Raw genomic sequence first — 22,357 nt, forward strand, 5'->3', positions numbered from 1 at the left:
ATATTGAGAATATTGAGTGAATTATAATTATTCCTTGTCCTGATTGTGGCTTTGGCTACATGGAGGTATATGTTTATCACAACTCATGGAGCTGCACACTAGTAAGATGAATTTTGCTCTATGCAAATTATACTTTAATTAAAAATGAAAAAAAAACAATTCAGGGATGATTGGCCGCTTTTCAAAGCTGCTCTCCAAGGATTTTGTTTAAATAGTATTCTCACCTGCTACACTGTCCGTGCTCTCCTTTCTAACTACTCAGTCTGCTGAAAGGGTACCTTGTTGGTTTCAAGTGAATATCGCTGCAGCACTGTTTGCTGATTGGAGACTTGGAAGTGGGAGCCACAACCCAGGGACAAAGACCCAAGACAGCAGAGACAAAAAACACACCAGACGACAGTTAGGCTCCTATCCTAACAATAGGCACATTAGCTAAGTGCTTCCTAATCCTTTGATACCTTTGATATTACCATGAAGTTGATGAGATCTTACTTTTGTATGCCACCGCCTTACAGCTTGGCTTACAAAGCTCTCATAAGGCATTCACTCCTGATCTGCACAATGCTTCTGCCACTTGGGTGGGACAAGTGTTGTCATCTCCATTGTTAAAAAAAATAGTGGGGGAGAGGGAGGGAGGGAGGGAGGCAAACCATGAGAGACTCTTAAATGCCAAGAACAAACTGAGGACTGATGGGGGGGAGAGGGGAAGGGGGGTCATGGGCATGGAGGAGGGCACTTGTGGGGATGAGCACTGGGTGTTATATGGAAACCAACCTGACAATAAACTATTTTAAAAAAAGAAGAGGGAGGTACTGAGAGTTCTCACCGCTTTGTGTGGGTGCACTGGTTTGGCCCTCTCCATAGGCTGGCTAATCAATCTAAGATATATGATAATTTGGTGTGATATTACTATATCACTATATTTTACAAACAAAGAATATAATTACTTTATAGATGACAATACTGAGGTTCTAGGAATTTACCAAGGAATCTTGACTAGTAAATATTAGAGCCAAGAGTTAAACTCAGGTGTTCAGGTTCTAAGCCTACTTCTCTTTTTCTTATCCCATATTCTGGTAATGGGGCTTTTCTGTGTACAGCATTTAAATTAATGGCATTTTGCCATGAATCTTCACCTCTTTAATGTGCCACTGAGTGGTGAGTTGTAGTTGGTTTCTAGTTATTATATATAGAGGCTGCTTTACTCACTGTCATTTTTACTAGTAACTTTGGGGGCAACCTGCAATCTTTTTCTGGGCTCTTGTGTTTGAATAGTTGTTGAATGTACGAGAACTGTATCTATGTTGGAGGCTGTGACTTTCACAGAAAAAAGGGCTCATCAGTGTACACATGAGAGGAGGTGACTTGTCAACAAACACCAGAACATATATATCAAAATGAGTATTTTTCTTTCTAATAGCTGCATGGAGAAGATACCCAATTCAATTGCTTTATGTCTCATTTTTATGCAAAATAGTAATACCAGATTCCTTACTAGGATTAGCCCCAAAGTCCTTTGCCTTGTTTCCTTGGTGGTCTCTGAGCTCCTTCCGGGCAGGGAGGATCCTTCTCCCCTCTGTGTCCTCAGGTACCCAGCCCAGAGCACGGCCCTCCAGAGTGCTCAGACTGTGTTTGTTGAATGAAACTGAACCAAAATTCATTTTCCAGGACCAGAGTTGTCACTACTGGGTGGAGGCTGGTCCACAGACATCTTAATCCCCTTTGATCTTTGGCCTGAAGAACGTGGATAGCCACCTGGCAGGAAACCTTGGCCAAAACTATCTCAGATGCCTGACTTTGTCCACGGGTTTATTCTTCATTCCCTACAATTGTATTTTCTTTGAGCCCATTTCACCTTAGCCACATTTCCTGCTCCTTGACTTGTATTTCCCTTTCTGCTATTCCAGAACTGCCCAGCTGTGCCCTGAGGGCCACTCTGAGTGTCCTTCCACCATCATTGACTGATTTTTCTCAGTCCTTCCCCTCATATCATAGACCAAGCATAAGTTTACCTACCTCTCCTTGCCCCGCTCCTTGCTGAGGAACCCCACTGGGGAGGAACTGGTCCCAAGGGAACATATCACTAGAATTTTTCTTGATCACCACTGATATTTCAGAACACCCCTGGTTTGCTGGGGTTTAAGGCAGAACTTCTTACCTCTAGGCCAGAGAGCAGGAAAAGAGAGAATTATCAAAACCTTCCCTGCACTGAAGGGGCCTCAGGAAGAGCCCACCACTCTCCACCATATTTCCATTCAGAATCTCTATTGAGTGTTATTATCCGCCACTCATCTTCAGTTTTCTGTAGCACAATCTCAAAGTAAAATATCACTGGTACGAGTGAAACTAAGAATTAACACCGAAGGAGAAAAGTAAAGGAATGCTACTCCCTCTTAATGTTGGCCTAATTGAGAATATGAACAAGTCTTATTACAGTCCTAATAGGAATAAGTTTATATGCCCCCATCTGTTTAGAATGGTCACAACCTATATAGTTAGTTACCTGTTCTCATTGTGTAATGGAAAGTCTCCTGGGCCTGGCGTCTAGAGCCTGGTTTGTATCATGCCATCTCTGAAAGATGAGTATCACTTACTATGTCATCTGGGAATGACTGGGCTAATCACTGAATGGCTTCTGCTCTAACCCTCACTTCCACCCCCATTTATTGAGCCAGCTCAGCCCTGTGCTCAGTTCTGATGTGCAGTGAGAAAGACATACACTGTTCCTTTCTCAAGTTGCCCACAGCCTCACTCCCTCAGATAACCCTCTCTCCCAAATGGCAAGCGATTCCTGAAGCTTTTTGGTGTGGGTATCCCTTCTGTGTCATTAGATCACTCCCAGGACAGTGATCATATACCGTTTCTTCTGTCTTCCCACCATGCCTGGCACCAGGATCTGCACACAGTGGGTGCCTACTCAGTTTTAGAAAGAAGGTCTTTAGGCCAGGAGGGCCCTTAGCCTACAGTACAAGCTCTCACAGGCTAGATGGCACTGTTGCTAGAGCCAAAGCAGGTGTGTTCTGAAATAAGGGGCAGGAGGGAGGAGAAAATAGAGCAGGAGACTGGGACCGTTCACTTGCTGAGTTTGACTCAAACATGTTGCAGAGACACAGGGGGATTCCTGCCTCGCCAACATGGAGTGCTTTGCTGTTCTAGGACATCTTCACCAATGTGGCTTCAGAGGGTCTTCCCCACAGCCTTGGTAGTAGGCAGGACACCACCAATTCTAATTTTATAGAATGGCAGCTCAGAGGAGTCAAGTGCCTGGGCAGAAGTTAAGTGGCAGCTAATCGACAGAGATGTCTGCCATCCATACTCATTGGTATCGCCCTGCCAATGCGGGGCCCTAGAGTTTGCCCAAGGGGGACAGACTGATCGATGGCATGGTGGTCCCATGAGAGTGGTCTGGGTGAACTGGACCCATTCAGTCTGAGGGGAAAAGGTGGGTTTCGCAGACAGACTGACTGCAAGGCATCAGCCTAACCTTTGCCTCAAAAAGTTTGCTTTTGCTACCAAGAGAGAACACAGTCATTTCAGAGGAAGCAAATGATCACATATACAGGTTCTTTGAAGAACAGTAGTTGTGGGTAATTTGTACACTTACTAGGATCTATGGTGAATGGTTGATGTTTTATTTAATGAATGATTTATTTGGGGATGCTGCTCTATGGGTCGAGTTCTGTCTGTCATCTGTCCATTGCTTTATTACATTCACATATTTTTCATTAAAATGAAACAAAGCAAATAAAACCATCCTGTGCCATAGACAGAATGGGTGTCGTGACTGTGCCCATTTTACAGAAGATGAAATAGTGAGTCAGAAATGTCAAGACCCAAGTCTGAGAGCACACAGCTGATAACTAAAACGTCAGCTCAGTTTGATGCAAGATCAAATCTTGTCTTCATTTCACCTTGGTTTTTCCAAGCTAGGTAGAGATCATAGAATTAGGAGAGCTTTTGTGGGTATCAGAGACTAAGAAAACACCTATCTAGAGTAATGAATGATGAAGGATATGCAAATTGGTGCAAATTTGAGAGAAAATTGATATAGCTGTTTGTGCCTTCTGATTGTTTGTACTCTCCTGTTTCCACAGGATGATGAAGATAAGCTGAACTGGAAAGATCGTTTCCCCGGTTACTTGATGAACTTTGCCTCCATCTTGTTCATGGTAATTTCCTTGATGGAACACCTGCCTATGATTTATGCATGTAGATCCTGTAGAGCAAATGGTATGAGTGGGTTATTCTAGTATGCTGTAGGGATAACGAGGAGCTAATAAAGATGAAGCCTCAGTCCTGTCTAAATGGGGAGGATCTTACCTGATAGTGAGGCCACTGCTGGTATCCGCCATCTCAAGAGGGAAAGGTGATTGATTCCCTTGGACCTGGGATGGAGGTCAGTGGCCTTCAGTGGCTACATAGGGGGCTCTGTCTTCCCAGCCTTGAGCACAGGTGTTTGAAATTGGAACTTCCAGGGGTGGGTTTTGAGGGTAGTGCCTTCTGCATTGAGATAGACCAAGACCTTGGAAGAAGTAATCTAGGTAAGATGACTGCAGAATTGTGGCAGCCTGTTTGAGCTGTGGGCTGGCTCTCCCTGATGGTTCGTGGGAGAGAACAGAGCCTAGAAACCACAGAAGACAGCCAGCTTTGGCTCCACAAGCCTGATTCTTTTACCTCCCTAGAGTTGCCATGTCTACTTCCCTATGTTTTCCCTTAGAGTTTGGAAAAACCTTTTCAGAAGATGCAGATGGTCTCTATGTCAACAAAGATAAGGAGTAGGTCTGTGATTCAGGCTCAAGTCAGATCAGAAAAGTGGCAGCAGGTCATTCTTGGGAGCCAGGATGGGTGAGGCAACAGTGAGTGGAGTAAGAAGACCTCAGGAAGGTAAAGCTCAGAGGGCTGAGCTTGGCTCACTGAGACACCTGCCCCCTCTTTATGGGTACATTTCTTCTAGTGTTCAAGACTGGAATCTGCATTTTACAAAGAGAGTTGTGGGTTTGGGGAGGGATTCCTTATTCCGGAACTGAAATCACAATTATTTTCTGGACCCACTAGCCAGAGGTAACTCTGACCCTGATCTGAGGTTATTATTACCATTATTGTGGCCACTGTGATCACTGGGGACAGGAGACATGTCTTAATCTCAGTATTTGAAAAAGAGAAGGGATCCTAGGCACCATATATTTCCACTCCTCATTTCACAGATGAAGTATAGAGATGGTGGGTGCCTTGCCATAACTTAGACGTCTGTATTTGTTACCTTCTCATTGCTTAACAAGAACAAGGCATGTAGAATTTATTAAAGAATTTGTGGTGAATTTCAGGGTGTTATGCTGGAATGATATAAAGTTTAATTTAGCATTTAAAAGCCTCCCACAATATACATCACTGAGTTTATTCATTCATTCAAGAAATATTTAATGGGGCAGGTGGGGGAGGCACCTGGCTAGCTCAATTAATTGGTGGAGTGTGTGACTCTTTTTTTTTTTTTTTAACTTTTTTTAATGTTTTTATTCATTTCTAGGAGAGAGAGAGAGAAAGACAGTGTGAAGCAGGGGAGGGTCAGAGATAGAGGGAGACATAGACTCTGAAACAGGCTCCAGGCTCTGAACTGGCAGTCAGCACAGAGCCCGACGTGGGGCTCGAACTCACGACCATGAGATCATGACCTAAGCAAAAGTCAGACGCTCAACCGACTAAGCCACCCAGGCGCCCCTGGAGTGTGCAACTCTTGATCTTGGGGTTGTGAGTTCGAGCCCTACATTGGGTGTAGAGATTACTTAAAATAATATCTTTATGAAACATTATTAAAAATATATTTAATGTGTGCCATCTATGTGCTTGACACTGTTCTTAGGCACTGGTGTTGGAGGAGAAAATAAAATAATCCCTCCTTTAAGGAGCTTACAGATGACAAATACATACATAAATAAGAAAACTGATAAGTAAAATAGACTCCTGTCTCCAGCAGTGGTAGGTTAGGATATTAGTAGCACTTCATCTTGCTGAAAATAACAAAAAACACTGTATGAATGTGTTTTTCATTCTCCTTAAAAGCAGAGGGTCTGGGGGCGCCTGGGTGGTTCAGTCGGTTGAGTGTTCGACTTCGGCTCAGGTCATGATCTCACGTCACGGTTCGTGGGTTCAAGCCCTGTGTCGGGCTCTCTGCTGTCAGCTAGTTCAGAGCCTGGAGCCTGTTTCAGATTCTGTATTTCTCTCTCTCTCTGACCCTCCCCTGCTCACGCCGTCTCTCCCTCTCTCTCAGAAATAAATAAAACATTAAAAAAATTTTTTTTAATTAAAAAAAGTAGAGGTTCTGACAGGTTAGTAAAGAATACTAAGTGATTCTTTTTTTAAAATATTTTAATGTTCATTTATTTTTTTGAGAGAGAGAGTGAGTGACCCTGTGAGCCAGGGAGGGGCAGAGAGAGACAGAGACACAGAATCTGAAGCAGGCTCCATCCAGGCCCTGAGCTATCAGCACAGAGCACAATATGGGGTTGGAATTTGTCAACCATGAGATCATGACCTGAACAAAGTTAGATGCTTAACCAACTGAGCCACTCAGACACCCCAATACTGGGCTATTCCTAATATGGATTCACCTAAGGGAAACTGAGAACCAAGAGACAAATACCTGGGCATTAGTACTGCTTTTACTTTGAGGACATTTTCCCTCTAAACAAACTTAGGCTTTGGTTTTGGTGGTTTTATGGGGCAAGGGGGATGGAAATCAGAGGGTATGGCTCACTCAAAGTGGAGATGCTAACAGGAAGTTCTCACCAAGTTAAATTGGAACACCACAAAAAACCACACTCTCAGAATAAAGGTGAAATAGAACTAAACCCACCCCCTCCCCACTCATGGAACTGTAGAGAATACTGTTCTGGTTCTAAGTAGAACAGGGAGAAAAAGGGAAACAAAACCTTGTCTCTAAAAAGTGGTCATGATGATCTCCATTGTGGGCTTAAAGCACAGTCTGTCACTTGAGGGGACCGGGGAACCTTGGGCTGTGAACTTGGTCCAGGACATGTAGCAATTCCAGGTGCCCAGCAGAAGCCAACTCAAATTCTCTCTGTAGGAAGGTATATTTACACCACTCCTCAAAAAATCCCACAAAAGATTTTTTTCCAGGACAAAGAAGAGAATACAGTTAAAAATAATTGTATAAGAAGCTAAAGCACTCTAAAAAGGAAACCAGTGGGGATAGATAGCAAAGACTAAAGGTATTGGAAATATAAGTCACAAGTTAAGACCTCCAGTTTGCAGTACCTGCAAAAAATAAGAAACTTTTAAAAATGACCTAAAGGGGCGCCTGGGTGGCTTAGTCGGTTGAGCGTCCGACTTTTGCTTAGGTCATGATCTCACGGTTCGTGGGTTTGAGCCCCGCATCGGGCTCTGTGCTGACTGCCAGCTCAGAGCCTGGAGCCTGCTTCAGATTCTGTGTCTCCCTCTCTCTCTGGCCCTCCCCTGCTCGCGCTGTCTCTCTCCTAGAAATAAATAAAACATTTAAAAAAATTTTTTTAAAAATGACCTAAGGATTTGAAAACCAGCCAATAAGTCTTTTAGAAATGAATATATATTGATGAATATGAATATATAATTTAATAATGTATGTGATATGAATATGAACATGAATATATAGACATAAACATAATATTACATATACATACACACCATGGATGGGGTTAACAACAAATTAGACATAGCTAAAGAGATAATTTGTGAACTACAGTACAGGTTAGAAAAAATTGTCCATAACACAGCAAAGGGCGACAAAAGATTGGGAAATTAATGGGTTTGAAAACAGACTGAGAAGATTTTACATGTATTTAATTGCACTACTGGAAAAAGAGGTGAGAATAGTAATGAATCAGATACACTAGCCAATGGTTTCCTAATTGGCTAATTCTACTAACAGAATTCCAATTTGGAGATTGAAAAATCCCAATGAAATTCTAATAGGAAAAATAAAAAGAAATCTACATTTATATTCATCACAGTGAAATCATAGAATATATAAGACACAAGAAAACTCTCAAATGTGTTCAGAAATCAAAAGACAAATTACCTTCAATGAAGAGACTGTTCAATTGGCCATTAATTTCACATAGCAGTTGGAAGTCAGAATACTGTGACGTTCTGTCTTCCCATGCTGAAAAGAAAACACTTGATAATCCAGAATTCTATACCCAGGAAAAATATAATGTAGAAATATTAGAATAAAACAAAGATGTTTATAGTGAAACAAAAACTGAGGTTTGCCAGCAGCTGAATCTTTCACTAAAAGTAATCCTAAGAATGTACTTCAGATGTGTCCCATATGGAGAACCATAGTTTTAAGAAGGAATGAAGAACAAAGTGGTAAATACATGGGAAAGCCTATGCATACCTTGACTGTGAAAACAATAATGATGATGTCTCATAGGATTAAACATAAGGTAGAATTACAGTGTATGCAGTAATAATAACATATAAGTTGGGTGGGCACTAATGGAACAATAACATTGATAGGTCTTTTTATTTTCTCCCTGACAATTTATATGGAAGCACAGAGGCTAAGAAGGGTCAAGACAGGCTTGAAGAGGAGAAAAGATGGCTATGCTGCTCTACCAAATGAACATTTACTATAAAGCAGTAGTAAATATGACAGTGTGTATTGTTGCCAGGATTTAATTAGACCAGTGGGAAAAAAATAGAAAGCCAAGAAATCAGAGCCATGCAAGTGGCACTGCTTATACTTGGAGAAAAGGTGGATCCAAAAGAATTTCATCATAGGATACAGAACAGAGGAAAGTCCAGGCAGACTTTGATTGTCCTGAGCAATCAAAGAAGCTGGAGTTATCCCTTACTCCAGGATAGGGATAGGGAGGAATTCTGGAGTTGCCTTCATGATGGAAATAAATTTGCAGTTCAGAGGAAACCTAATCAGATGGTATAGGTGGTATTTACAGCCATGAAGTTGTATGAGATCACCAGGAGGGTGAGGGTCGATAGAGGAAAGTCCAAGGGTTGAGGCCCAAGACACTGCCATGTTCAAGTTTGGGAACATGAGGAGGATCCAAAAAACAAGATTAAAAGTAACAGCCAGAGGATTGTAGGGAGTCGTGGAAGCCAAGAAAGTATTGCAACGGGAGGGCGATCAATTATGTCAGATGCCAGTGATTGGTCAGGCAAGGGGAGCGGTGAAAATAGAAGTTTGTCTACTGTCTGAGAGAGGAACCGGTATTGTCACATTGCTGTCAACAACAAATAGGTTACCACACCACCAAGGACAAATACAGGCATACCTTCATGTAATTGTGCTTTATTGCACTTTGTGGGTGTTAGATTTTTTACATACTGAAGGTTTACGGCCACCCTGTTCTGAGCAAATCTGTTGGTACCATTTCCCCAAAGCATTTGTTCACTTCTGGTCTCTGTGTCATAGTTTGGTAATTCTTGCATTATTTCAAACGTTTTCATTATCATTACATTTGTTATGGTGATCTGTGATCAGTGATTACAACTGGCTGAAAACTCAGATGGTGGTGGTTAGCATTTTTTAGCAGTATTTTTTAATTAAAGGATGTATGATGGGTGTTTTCAGACATAATGCTACTGCACACTTAATAGACTACAGTGTAGTGCAAACATAACTTTTATATGCACTGGGAAACCAAAACATTCATTTGACTTTCTTCATCATGGTAACTTGCTTTATTGTGGTGGTCTAGCACTGAACCTGCAACACTCTTGAGGTTTGCCTGTACTGAAAACTGGCTCAAAGGTGGGTCATCTCCCCAAAGTTCTCTCTTTTTTTTTTTTTTTTTATTCCACGAAGGCCTCCTCACTGGTGTGGAATTTTTTGTGTGTTGTTCAGAAGTAATATATAATTATATCTTTGATCTTCCCTTTCCCCAACCCCACCTGACTCCACATCTCAATACAAATGGGAGATTCTGTATAGGAACTGAGAACTATTTGCTGTGTCTCTCTCTATGCCTCGGGTCCCCCACCTGTCATCAGCCAGTGCTCTGAACTGGACCATGTGAACAGAAGCTAGGAAGAGAGTGATAGGGATAGAGCGGGACCCCTTTAAAGATCACCCCTTGGGGCACCTGGGTGGCTTAGTTGGTTAAGCGTCCGACTTTCGCTTCGGTCATGATCTCACAGTTTGTGGGTTCAGGCCCCGCGTCGAGCTCTGTGCTGACTGCCAGCTCAGAGCCTAGAGCCTGTTTCAGTCTGTGACTCCCTCTCTCTCTGACCCTCCCCTGCTCACGCTGTCTCTCTCTCTCTCCTAGAAATAAATAAAACATTTAAAAAAAAAAAGATCACCCCTTTATAGTCAGGCATGCTCGGGTTGACAGAAAGAAAAATCAATGGCCTCCTTATTTTCAAAGGTGTTCCAGGTTGGACAATAAGTTACATAGTCTCCTACCTATTAGATTTTTAAAAATCTTTATTTTATGATAACTTTTCCTCATTTTTTTCATTGAAAAGAAAAAAAGAAAACAACCCTCTGTCTTCTAAAGAAAAGGGCTTGGCCTGCCCTAGAACAAGGTGTGGAGTGGCACTTAAAGGGGTCGGGCCAGTGTTTCTATAAAAGTGGGGTTTGGTTATATAATTAGGATAAAGCCAAAGGTACACACTACCACGTACGTGAGTACTGAACATCCTTCCCTCCTCCACCCCCTGTGACTAAACCTTGGCAGAAGAGGCCAGAACCATGGCCTTGGGGAGGGTTTTAGGGATGCCAGTCTGCCAGATCAGCTGGGGATATTTTTCGTGGGATGGTGAGAGCAAAACAGCACCCCGGTACTGTGTTCCTCTTCCCCAGCTGTGATGGTGGCCAATGTGGGCCAAGGTGAATTTTCTTTTTCTCCAACCCAATGTGTAGAGCTACAACAGTGTTTTTCCTTTTTGAATTAAACCTCCTTTGTTTTCTTTTTATGTGGGAGGGGATTATCAGAGAGTGTCCTAGCTCTAGAGCTAGGTGCCTGAGCTTTCCTTACATGCCCCAGGCAGTCATTTACTTCCACTTGTGTGTTGGGGACCAGCCATCAGAAACCCTCCTCCGTCACCTGCCTTATTGTGGTGGCCTCTACAGGTCATCAGACTACTGAGGTTCCTGGCTGCCTCAACTGATACAGCATGTGACTCTTGATCTCAGGGTCACGGGTTCAAGCCCCACAGTGGGTGGAGAGTCTACTTAAAAAAATCATCAGCTTACTGATCTTTTTAAAATCTATATCAAGTCGTGTCACTCCTCTGCTCAAAACTCTCTTAGGCCCTGCATTTCCTGAGATGTAGAAGCCAGCATTCTTGTGCCATAGGACTGACCCTCCTCCTCTCCACACCCACCTCTCCCTTTTATTCTCCTTTGGCCACCCGCTGCCTGACAGCCCCTTCCCTCTGATTTCCCTCTTTAGGTACTTACTGAAATATCACCTCCTCATCTATGCCTTTCCTAAGCGCCCTGTTGTAAATTACAACCTATCCCTGTACTCTTGTTTTGCCTATTCTTATAGTAGTTATAACAAATAGATATACTATCTATTTGATGTAACTTAGTAGTTTGTTGTCTGTCTTTCCCCACTAGAAGGTCAGTGCCACGAGGGCAGGCCCTCCTTGCAGTCTGTTCACTGCTATATCCCTGACACTTAGAGTGGTGACTGGCAAATAGAAGGTACTCAAGACATATTTTATGAATGACTGAATGAGAAAGCAAGGTAATTAATCAGATTAATAAGTTTCCAGGAACAACCTATTACATCAATGATAAAATCGATACTGTGTGTGTGTTTTAAAATTGAGCTACTATTATGTGTTCTGCCTCAGACTGGCTATTCTCCCACTGGTTTAGCCCAGATTGCTTCTGACTTGTCTGTTTCTGCTTGCTCTTTTTTTTCTTTTTTCTTTTCTCCAAGCCTTTCTCCTAGGAAACCGTCCCAAAGCTACTTCCGCGGGATTTTCTCTGACTAATCCCCCTCTGCTCCGCTCGGCGCATATGAAGCTCATGAACTGAGCTTGTACTCTGTCCAGCTGCTACTAGACTCATCCTTGTACATGTGCAGTGGTTTACTCCACCATGATGCAGGATGCAAGACCTGGAGTGTGGGGACCAGACCTTCTCTCCTTCCTGTCTCTCATAGCATTAAATAGGACTCTGGAGTCCATAGCCTGACTTCCATTGCATTTTGGCTGTGTCCACAAGTAAAGCTATGGGACCAGAACACCAAAAGCAATGGAGACCATGGTAGTGTTCCCATGTGCTGGGGAGCTAGGGTCCTAGAGTCAGGGACCAGCATATCTTTACCAAATGAATTGTGCAGCGAGGCACCACTGTGAAAGGGCATGAGGCACAAAATGCAGTACAAGACCAGTCCCCACTTTTGACCTATTTGAGGGGGAGACTGATCACAAACATGAAATATCCCCAGCACATATTTCCTGAATTTACCAAACAAAATCAACACTACAGCCACAGTGGTGAAAATAGCGCTGGATTTAGTAATAGAGGACCTGCCTTCTAACATCAGGATAGGATGGGATTGTAGACGTGGAAGCCACAGAGCAGGGTTCAAATCCTGGACAGTTAGTAAATGGCATCCCCAAAAGGCATATTTTACATGACTGTTGTAAGGATGAGTGCTCATGAAGACGTGCACTGAATAACAAAATGGAGACGGCACCACTGTTAGCATCCCAGCTTTGCCAGGGCGTCCAGACCTTGGGCTGATCACACTCCTGCTTTTTGGGCCTCAGTTTCCTCTTATATGAGATTAGAGGCTAGATGTGGATGACCTCTGAATGCTAAAATCCTTTAACTCCTATCAGGATCCTGGAAACTAGGGTTGTAGTCTGTGCCTTGTGACATTGAGCAAATCACTTTACTTTTCATGCCTGTTTGCTCATCTACAAAGTGCTCATGGACTGGGCTGGGGTCCTCCAGGCTCATCTAGCTTGAGGACTCCCATGTAACTTGTGGGGACTCTAAAGGACAGCTCCAGACCTGGTTTCTGTAGTGGAAGGGAAAGTCAGGAGCTGAGAAGCTAGGGTAGCACAGAACAGCCCCAGTGGGCTGGGGAGGGGTGTGCTGGAGGTGGGGCCGAGGAGGACAGGAGGGTGGGACAAGGGACTCTCCTAAGTGAGTAGAGCAGTGCCTCTAGAACTTGGATAGGAATCTTGTTCAAGTGCGAATTCTGAGCCAGTGGGTCTGGAGCTGCGCTGGAGATTCTGCAAGTTGACCGAGCTCTCGGCCAATGCAGCAGGCCCACGGATCACACTCTGGGTAGCAATAAAGAGTTTTCTTCCTTCCCCAGTTTAGCAGCTGGGCCTCTTGGATAAGAATAGAAGCCGATCTCCTTCCCACTCATTCCTGCATGCCCCACCCCCAGGACCCTAAAGAAAAGGATGTTTTTGCCATTGCTGTTTGCCCCCGGTCATTCCCCCAGACCCACCCCCCAAAACGCTCACACATTCACTCTTTGATGCCCTGGCCTCCCCCAGCTCATCAATACTTCCATCACTAGCCTTCGCTGCAAAAGTGATTTTGGGGGAAAAGAATCTCACACCACGTTTTCCAGGCCGTTACTGTCTGGCAGTGACCGTCCCAGAGGAACAGGAAGTGAAAATGTCTACATTGTTGGAGAATCGTGATGTCATGTCCAGCCTTTCCGACTTACATGGTGCTCATTCCTCTGTCGTCCTGTAGGCTGGGGCTCCTGCCGTTCCCACCCCCACCTCTTGCCTCCGAAGAGGGTCTCTCACAGTGTCCTCCCATGTAACCTCTCCTCCACCCCAACACACGCACGTGTGCGCACACACCCTCTACGCAGAGAACGCTGCCATCCTGCCTGCCTCCTTTTTCACACTGTGGCCCACAGGGCAAATGCTAATATCTATACAGCACACGGGAATAAACAGCTGAGGCTGCCACTAGCACATCCCCGGTTTCGGCACCCCTGGACGCTCCCCCCAGAGATCTGGAGGCATTCATACCTTGACACATCTGCAACCCATTCCCCATTCGCCCACCAGTATCCTGCATGGTTTGCAAAGCATTGCTGGAGGCAGAGCCCCCTTGGTTCAACCCCTTCTCCTCCCCTCCTTTCTAGGAAGGGAACATGTTGTCTAAGATGGTTTGTATTTTCAGAGGGAATCTTTTCCCTCCCCATGTTTCCATGTAGCTCTCCACAGCCAGCGCCAACACGCCCCCATCCCCTGACCCCAAAGGAAGTACTACTTGAACAACCTCCTGTGCAGAAACAATTCTAAGAGGGCTGCACTTGACTGACACAAATTAGAGTTTTGCTCTGAGCAGGTTACACACCAAGACATTCGATCTCCTCCCTCTGCCCGAAGAGATTACGCAGGGCGCTTTCTTCCCCTGACATCCTTGTACTTCATGGAAATGGCCCTCCCCTGGCTCTGATGGGAGAGGAGAGGGCCTGGCCTGGGAGAGTGAGTTATTATTCTTAGGTTCTAGAAAGAGGAAATGGGGGGCCCTTAGAGGTCGAGCGACTGGTAAGCTTTCCTTTCAACCTAACAGCCGGAGATTTCTGCACCAAAAGAGAAATCCGAGTCCTCCATTACAGTTGCCTGGTAGAGAAATCTTAGAGTGATATTTTGTTCACCCTGAGGACTGAGAGTTTGCAAATCTCATGCCTGGTTTATCTCCCTTTATTCTTCTATGGGCAGCCTTCCCACATGTACCACATGAAGCTGACTCACCGTTTTTCAGCTCAGACACCTTAGACGGCACCCTGTTTCCTTTCACTGAGAATCCAGTTTACCTCCCATTATTCCCCCTGATCTGCTTGTTCCTCTGTACCCTCAGCCCTTTCACTGAGCATGCAGTACCTCTCAGGTAGCATTCACTGTAGTTTAAATAAGAGTTCAGCTCGCCTCCATGGTCAACTGGAAACCCCTTAATGAAAGAAATCATGCCTTGTGTGTTGTACACACCTCTGCGTCCAGCGTTTTCATTCTTAGGATTTTGTATGTGTTAGAGACCTTTTGGCATTTCATAAAAATGGACAGTGCACCCATCCTCAGAATTTGCACAAGAGTTCAGAGGGTATGCCGCCCCCTTTCAGCCTACTAGTGGACTCCAGATTAATAGGACCCGGTATAGCAAATAAGACTGTTGGCTGAGCAAATGACAGCTGCCCAATACTTGTCTGCTGAGCCTTAACTTTCCCTGTCTCCCAAACAGATTGCCCTGACGTTCTCCATTGTCTTTGGGGTCATCGTGTACCGCATCACAACTGCAGCGGCCCTGTCTCTGAACAAGGCCACACGCTCCAATGTCCGGGTGACAGTGACAGCCACAGCGGTCATCATCAACCTCGTGGTCATCCTCATCCTGGATGAGATCTATGGTGCCGTGGCCACATGGCTCACCAAAATCGGTACTGTATCATCAAATCCCATGTCTGCCCTAGGCCCCCTTGAACGAGGTCAGGTCAATACACGCAAGGTGTTTGGTGGTGGTGACTGAAAATGAAAAAAGAACAGGGACAAGATGCTTTGTGCAGTGCATTTCAGTTGGGAAAAAAGAGGAAGTGCAGTAGTTACGTACTTGCAGGGCCTGCCAGGGGCCTCCCCTCAGCAAGAAATCTTCCTTGGGGCATTCTCAATCAGTAATCTTCCAGCCCAAGTTTATTGCCTTACTGTCCCCAAAGAATCATTCATGGGCCCTATTCCTTTTAGCCTAACCTAGAAGGGAGACAGGTTCAATGCTTCCTCTTACAAATTACAGAGTTTTAGCCTTCCTCATTTTCCCAGAAGTGTTTACAGAGTCAAGAAAGCTCTTGATATTTGAGCCCTGGAGGGTCTTATCTATCCCCATATTGCTGAGGCCAGAAAATCCACACATTCCCCATGCACTGAGCAGACTTCAAAGAGGCATATCAGACTTCCCAAGCTTCAAGTCAGTGAGAAAAATGCGGTGGCCTCAGTATTCAGACGTGTCATTTGAGCCACAACCTGCTGTTGCCTAAGCGCCACTTTTTGGCATTTGTGCTTATTAGACAGGAGAGAGCTGAGAACTGAGACCCTTTCCTCATGGGACTTATCCTGGGTGGCCTGGAGGCATGCACCTCTTTCCCTGGTTGAATCTGGGGACTGGGGCTGTCAGGCTCTCACTTACCTCAGATAAATTGAATTAATGATTGGATATCTTTAATTCACTGACCAGTTAAAAGCTAGACACTCGATAGGATAACCCCCTCTTCAAGAGATCCCTGGAGGATCAGAACATTCCAGAAAGGTTTCACTAATTCCAGTTAAAGGAATTCTTTCAGTGCCTTTCCCTGGCTTGGCCTCTACTCACAGTGGGCATTGACTTTTGGTTTCCATGTGGATATAGCCAAGGTACCATCTGGAATGGAGTCTCTGCTCTCTTTAGGCATGTGCACATTTGTAAGTGTTATCCATGTTCCTTCATAGGTTTCTTGAGAAAAGTCAACAGAGAATGTTGCTTCAGGATGTTTAGTGGTATGTGAGATTCTATGGAAACACTTAGGGGGAGCATCCTAGGGGTTTGGCGGGGAGCACATCTGAGGTAAGGGCATCAAGTTGGATTGCTTACAGAGAAGTGGTGTTCAGACAGGCAGGTGCAGAGGGAGAGGGGAGTGGGCAGAAGAAGAAGAGGTTCACAGCAGAGGAAACAGAGTGAGAAATTGGCAGTGAAGGGAGAGATCAGACCCCTCAGGGTCAGAAAAAGCACAGGGGTGTGTGCACGGGGGCTAGGCTTGTACAATTGGCACAACTTTGGTGCCAGGAGAGCAGAGGGGGCAGAAAGCACAGAGTACAGAAGAAAGAAAACACGAAGCATGTCCAGGATGCAAGAAGAGCCCAGCCTGGTGGTTTCTCTAGGGTCTGCAGCATGTCCAGGGCATGATTGAGAAACTGGGCCCAGAATGTTGACCCAGATCTGATTTTTCTATAGAAGCCTCGAATGCCAGGCTGAGGATCCTGCTGATTTTCATAGACAATGGGAAGTGTTTGCCGGAGTTCAGAGGGTCATCCAATAAAAAGTACCCATCTTTCAGCCCTGATCATTGAATATACTAAAAGTAAGCAAAGGCAGATGTAGGCAAAAGCCAGGATTTCACTTTTAAAGCTAAAATAGGCTACATGGGAGGAAGCAGCTTAGCAGGAGAGCCAGCTAGGCTTCCTAATATGAGATTACAGACATTCATCCCTCCCAGTGGCTGGCAACGGAGGGCAGGGAAGCCAGGCAAGTCTTAGGACATGGAGGGGCAAGGCACAGATCCTTTGCTTCCCAGAGGAAGGGCAGAGGGGGTGGCCAGATGAGACATGCCAGTGTCACCTTACAGACTGACCAATGAAATAAGTTTCTGTCCCCCAAGAGGGGAAAGGATGAAGTGGGAGAGACAGGTAGGGCATTACAACTAAGCACACTCCTTTCACATCATGGAAGCATCAGGAGTGGAAAGGAACATCCCCCATCCCTTTCAGTGGCTCTGACCCCATGCCCCTGGGGATTTTTTTAAGAATGCAACACGATTGGAGCTGTATGTTTGCAGAACTATCCTGGCAGGGACATAGGATGTCACAGAGAAGAGAGGGAAGAAGGCCTAAGGGAAGGGAGATTAACAAGTGTGTGGGCAGGAAGTAGGGAAGAGAGGAACAGGAAATTGGCGATGGTGCAGAAATGTCTTCCTGCATGCCCATTTGCATTACTTTGTTCCGCTTGTGTTCCACAGCTCTGGAGAGTGGTAGGGCTAGAAGATAGAGTGTGGTCCACAGTCAGGACCTCATTAACAAGGATTTAGTGAGCATCTCCTGTGTACAACGTGGGGGCAAATCCTCTTTGCATTGGGCTGTAAAACACTGTCCACACCTCCCTCACCCAAAAAGTTCAGGCTCCCCCACACTGTGACACTAGTGGCAGGTAAGGAAGTCTGTGCTCTGGAAAGGAGATGAAATCCTAGCAAGTACCTTTTGGTCTTTGTGATAGCGATACTCATAAAGCAGCTTTCAACTTAGAAGAGTTCTGTTATCCCATTTCATCCTCACAAAAACTGTGTGCAGTCAGCAAGGAGAGTATTATATCCTCATTTTACTAAGGCTCAAACTCAGATTCTCCCTCTGAATTGCAGATACCTTTTGCGCTCTGTTGCTGTGCCTTTCTTCCTGACTGGACCGAAGTGATGTATTGGGTCTCCATGCAGGAGCCCATATGGGCCTCATCCCAGGTGCCGCTCTCATCTGCCTCAGACTGGATGGTCTCAAAGGGCTCAGACAGGTGTTTTGAAAGGAAGGGACACTGAATTCTGGAGCCCAGTGGAAGGAACCTTTGAGTTCTGGGCCTGACTCTTTTCCCTCCCATCCCCAGATATGTGGCATTGGGCAAATAGGGAGCTTTTCTGGAACAAGTTTTATTAATCTTTCCTTCATCATTTCCCTCCTTCCTGTCCACTGATCATCAACTGTAGCCTAAGGACTATGCCCTTGTCTTTAGCCTCTATATATGGGCCTCCAGCTTGGTGACCTCCCCACCCAGTCAGTCTTTCTCAGACTTTTTCCTTGGTCTGCAGTAGGGGAGCACCACTCCCATCAACCCCCACAGACAGCTTCCTTTTGCCCTTGGGTCAGATATAAACTAGTATTCGAGGCTCTTATGTGTGGGTTTCCCAGTCTTAGGGTAGACAAGACTATGCCAGGGTGATAAATCAATCTTAAAATCTCAGGTGCATAATTCAAAGTCGTTTACTTGTTCTTGCTCACGCTCCATGTCTGGTGCAGCAGGGCAGGGGGCTCTGCCTCACACAGCTGCTCAGGGACCCAGACTGATGGAGGCCACATGGACACCGTGGAGGCAGTGAAATGCTCCAGTCTGGTAGTGCCATCCCTCACTTCTGCTCGCAGCATGCTGGCTGAAAGCAGCCTAATTGTGAAGTGGTAGGAAGATGTGTAGAGGTGTGTGGACGTTCCATGGATAGCAAGGGTCACTGCTGCTTGCCCCAGCCAGGCTACAAAGCTTTGGAGAACTGCTCCTCTGTCTTATGTTTCCTTTTATGTCCCCTACAAGTGCCTGCCTCACAGTAGACTTGTGAGTTTGCCGATGCAGTTGTTGGTTAAATAAATCTCTGCTTATGTATTCAAAAAATTTTTGGCAGGGGGAATGCCCATAGGCTGGGCATCCTGCAAGCCCCAGTAGAAGCTACCACGAGCATTTATGTGTTTGTTATTTTCTGCTTTCAAAAGGATTTGTGGAAACGTTGAGACAAATAAGGTAAATGTAAAGTTGTCTTGATGGGACAGTCACTGAAAGATGAAACAAAGCTTAGAAGACTTAAAGTGTCCTTAATAGCAAAGAGTGTGCACACTAACCCACTCACTGAGGTGGCCGTGCACAGCAGGGGTGACCTGTACACCTTCAGGCAGAGGTATGGCTGCAGAGTCCCCCAGGCCTGCACAGGGACAAAAAGCTGTGAATAAGGCCACCTAATGGAATGACGATTTTGCCAGGCTTAGGGGCTTCCTGTGCCATTCTCACGCTGGCTTTAATACCCGTCTGGCTTCTTGCCTCAGATCTCCTGATTGCTAAAGAGGCTGCTACTACCGCCTTGCTCACCAGGTGCAAACAGCTGGTGTAAACAACCTCAACGAGTTCCCAAGTGTTTCCTGCAAGGCTGGGTGGTGAAGACCAATTTCCTGGGAGTATCTCCCAACAGGCCCAGACATCAGGCCCCTCTGAGGTCCATTGTTGCCACAAATACTTGTGAGAAAATCGAGAATGTGTTAAGAGTTGGCTCAGCAGTGGTAGATAAAGACAGTAATTGTCTCCCTGGCCACCATCGCAGCAGTGGTCACAGGCTCAGGTGCGAGACACACTGTGAGCTGGTGGCTGCATGGCAGTGGCGGGGCAGGGACTGAACTGGGACCTGCGCGGTGGGATGGGGTTGCTAGGGGCAAACAAAGAAGCTTGGGGCCCTGGTGGCCAGAGCCCACTCTGCAAGGCGGATAGCCCAGTTCAGCAAGCGTCGGTGATTGGTTTATGAGGATCCCAATGAGTGGGTGGGACAGGATGGTCCCCTGTGATCTGTTCATTCCTGAAGGGATCCCGGATGGTGGTTATAGGAAAGGCTCTGCTTCCTGGGATGGGAAACAAGCAAGAGCCAAGCAGGACATCAGGACCCCAGATTCCCAGGAAAATCAGACCAGGCTCAGATGTCATGGGAAGCCAGGGTATGAGGCAAGGTGACAGGGGTCACCACATAGATGAGCTCAAGGCATGCTCTGGCCCTAGCCTGTCCAGCTGCTATCACAGAATATTATGGAGGAGGTATCAACAGCAGAAGTGTGTTTCTCATACTCTGGAGGCTGGACATCTGAGATTAGGATGCCAGCAGGGTTGGGGAAGGGTCCTCTTGGGGGTCTTCTTCCTGTGTCTTCATATGGCGGAGGCACTAGGGGCCCCTCTGGAGCCTCATTACAAGGGCCCTCCCCCCTCATGGCCTGAGCACCTCCCAAAGGCCCCACGTCCAAATACCATCACACTGGGGATTAGGTTTTTGACATCTGAATTCTGGGGGCACACAGACATGCAGACCACAGCAGCTTCCTCCCTGGGACACAGGGATAGATGGGGCCTTTGAGGCAGCGAGCTTCTGAGCCCACACATGGGGACCAGGATGTCCAGCGCTCCTGAAACCTGTAGGGTCTTCTCGTGACTCACGTAGGCATGGGGTCGGGCTCGGCCCAGGAGAGGAGGCAGGGCTTCCAGCAGGCTTCTAGCCTGAATAACCAAGATGCCAGCAGCTTGTTGTTATCAGGATCATTCTCGATCTCTAGCTCTCCCACCACCACGTCCTCTTCCTCTCCCTTTCAAAACTATATGCACAGAGGTGCCTGGGTAGCTTAGTTGGTTAGGTGGCTGACTTCAGCTCAGGTCATGATCTCATGGTTCGTGGGTTCAAGCCCCGCATCGGGCTCTGTGCTGACAGCTCTCTCAGAGCCTGGAGCCTGTTTCAGATTCTGTGTCTCCCCTCTCTCTCTGATCCTCCCCTGCTCCTGCTGTCTCTCTCTTTCGGAAATAAATAAAGTATTAAAAATTAAAAAAAAAAAGCACTATATGCACAGTGCTGATTGTGTGTGGGGCTCACAGAGTGGTGAGCCTCTCCTAGTTACAGGGTTGAACAGCTTACAGGTGTGCAAAGGATGGTTGTACAGAGTCAGAGTCTCCAAGCCATAGGAAAACGGCTGTGTTTGCAAGTTGTTTAAATACTGTGGATGCCCTGGAGTCCCTGAGGTGGGGCTAGGAAGGGAACCAAAGGAGGGATGGGGGAAAGGGCCTGGTCTTTTGGGAGCACCTGCCATGTGCCAAGGTCTGTCTAGTGGACATTGTCATACATCATCCACAGAATCCTCACCATAGAGCTGGGAGCTGGTCACTGCTTTAATTTTACTTCTGGGAAGCCTGAAGGCGCTTAGGAACTTGACCTGGGAGCGTCTGGTCCGCGGCGTGTGTGAATGAATGTGTGTTAGAGCATGCCAAGCACCGCTCTAAGCACTTTCTGTTTATCGGTGTATTTAATCCTCAAAACAATCCCCTAGGGCATTGGGAGTCTTAACACTCCCATTTTAGAGCTGTGAAGAAGACTGAGGCACAGAGATAAACAGCTAACAGGCCCAAGGTCATAGGCTGGGAGGTGGTGAGTCATACCTTAGTGCTAAGACTGTGACTCTCTACTGTCTGGTAATATATCTTTGCTCCTCAGGAAATTGTAGATGTGTGGAGAAAACAAAAAGCACAGGAGAGGCTCCAGGAGGTTGAAAAGGCCCTGACCCATGTGAGTGTCAGGTAGTAGGGGTCTCTGAGATGAGCAGGGAGACTTGCAGGGAGTAAGCTCTGAGCGCGTTGTCACCTGCCTCCAAGGTCCACGTGCATGAGGACACCTGCATAGAGTCACAAACTTTGGGGTCCCATACACTTTATTAAATTTTTTTTAAAAGTTTTTTTTCTGAGGAACTGAAGCGCGTCAGTCTAAAATTTTGAATCCAAGTCTAAGAGACACTCTCAAAAAGCCAATGTATCACTACTAAGGAGAAAAGAGAGGGAAGAAAGGAAAAAAAGGAGATGAAGCTCACTACCAAAGGCTGCCAGAACATCAGAAATTCTTTAAAGAAGAGCATTTTGGACATACATGGATGGATCTAATTTTCCATCAAATGTGGACAACGTATGTTTTCAGAGTTAGGGGGACGTGCTGGCTTTGTTGGCTCGAAGCCCTGAGACAAGGGGAGTGGGCTTCGCTGCAGACCGAGCCCACTCAGGAACATACCTCCACAGCGAGAATGCGTGCGGACGTGGGTGGGTGTGTGCAGACCAGGACCGGTG

The 22,357-nt window shown here is 45.9% G+C and overlaps 1 protein-coding gene and 1 non-coding gene across 2 annotated transcripts in view; one reads left to right on the plus strand and one right to left on the minus strand.

The window, feature by feature from the left end:
* ANO2 (anoctamin 2) overlaps window positions 1-22,357 on the plus strand; it is a 328,305-nt gene that overhangs the window by 246,585 nt on the left and 59,363 nt on the right. The window contains exons 17-18 of the mRNA XM_077759020.1: window positions 4,095-4,169; window positions 15,200-15,395. Of these exons, the coding sequence (XP_077615146.1) occupies window positions 4,095-4,169; window positions 15,200-15,395 (271 nt within the window). The remainder of the gene's footprint in view (window positions 1-4,094; window positions 4,170-15,199; window positions 15,396-22,357) is intronic.
* On the minus strand, window positions 5,628-5,711 carry TRNAK-UUU (transfer RNA lysine (anticodon UUU)). Its single transcript has one exon. It is a non-coding gene; the product is annotated as a tRNA-Lys (tRNA).

Source organism: Crocuta crocuta, unplaced genomic scaffold (assembly GCF_008692635.1).
Source record: "Crocuta crocuta isolate KB4526 unplaced genomic scaffold, BGI_CrCroc_1.0 scaffold72, whole genome shotgun sequence".
NCBI classification, from domain to species: domain Eukaryota; kingdom Metazoa; phylum Chordata; class Mammalia; order Carnivora; family Hyaenidae; genus Crocuta; species Crocuta crocuta.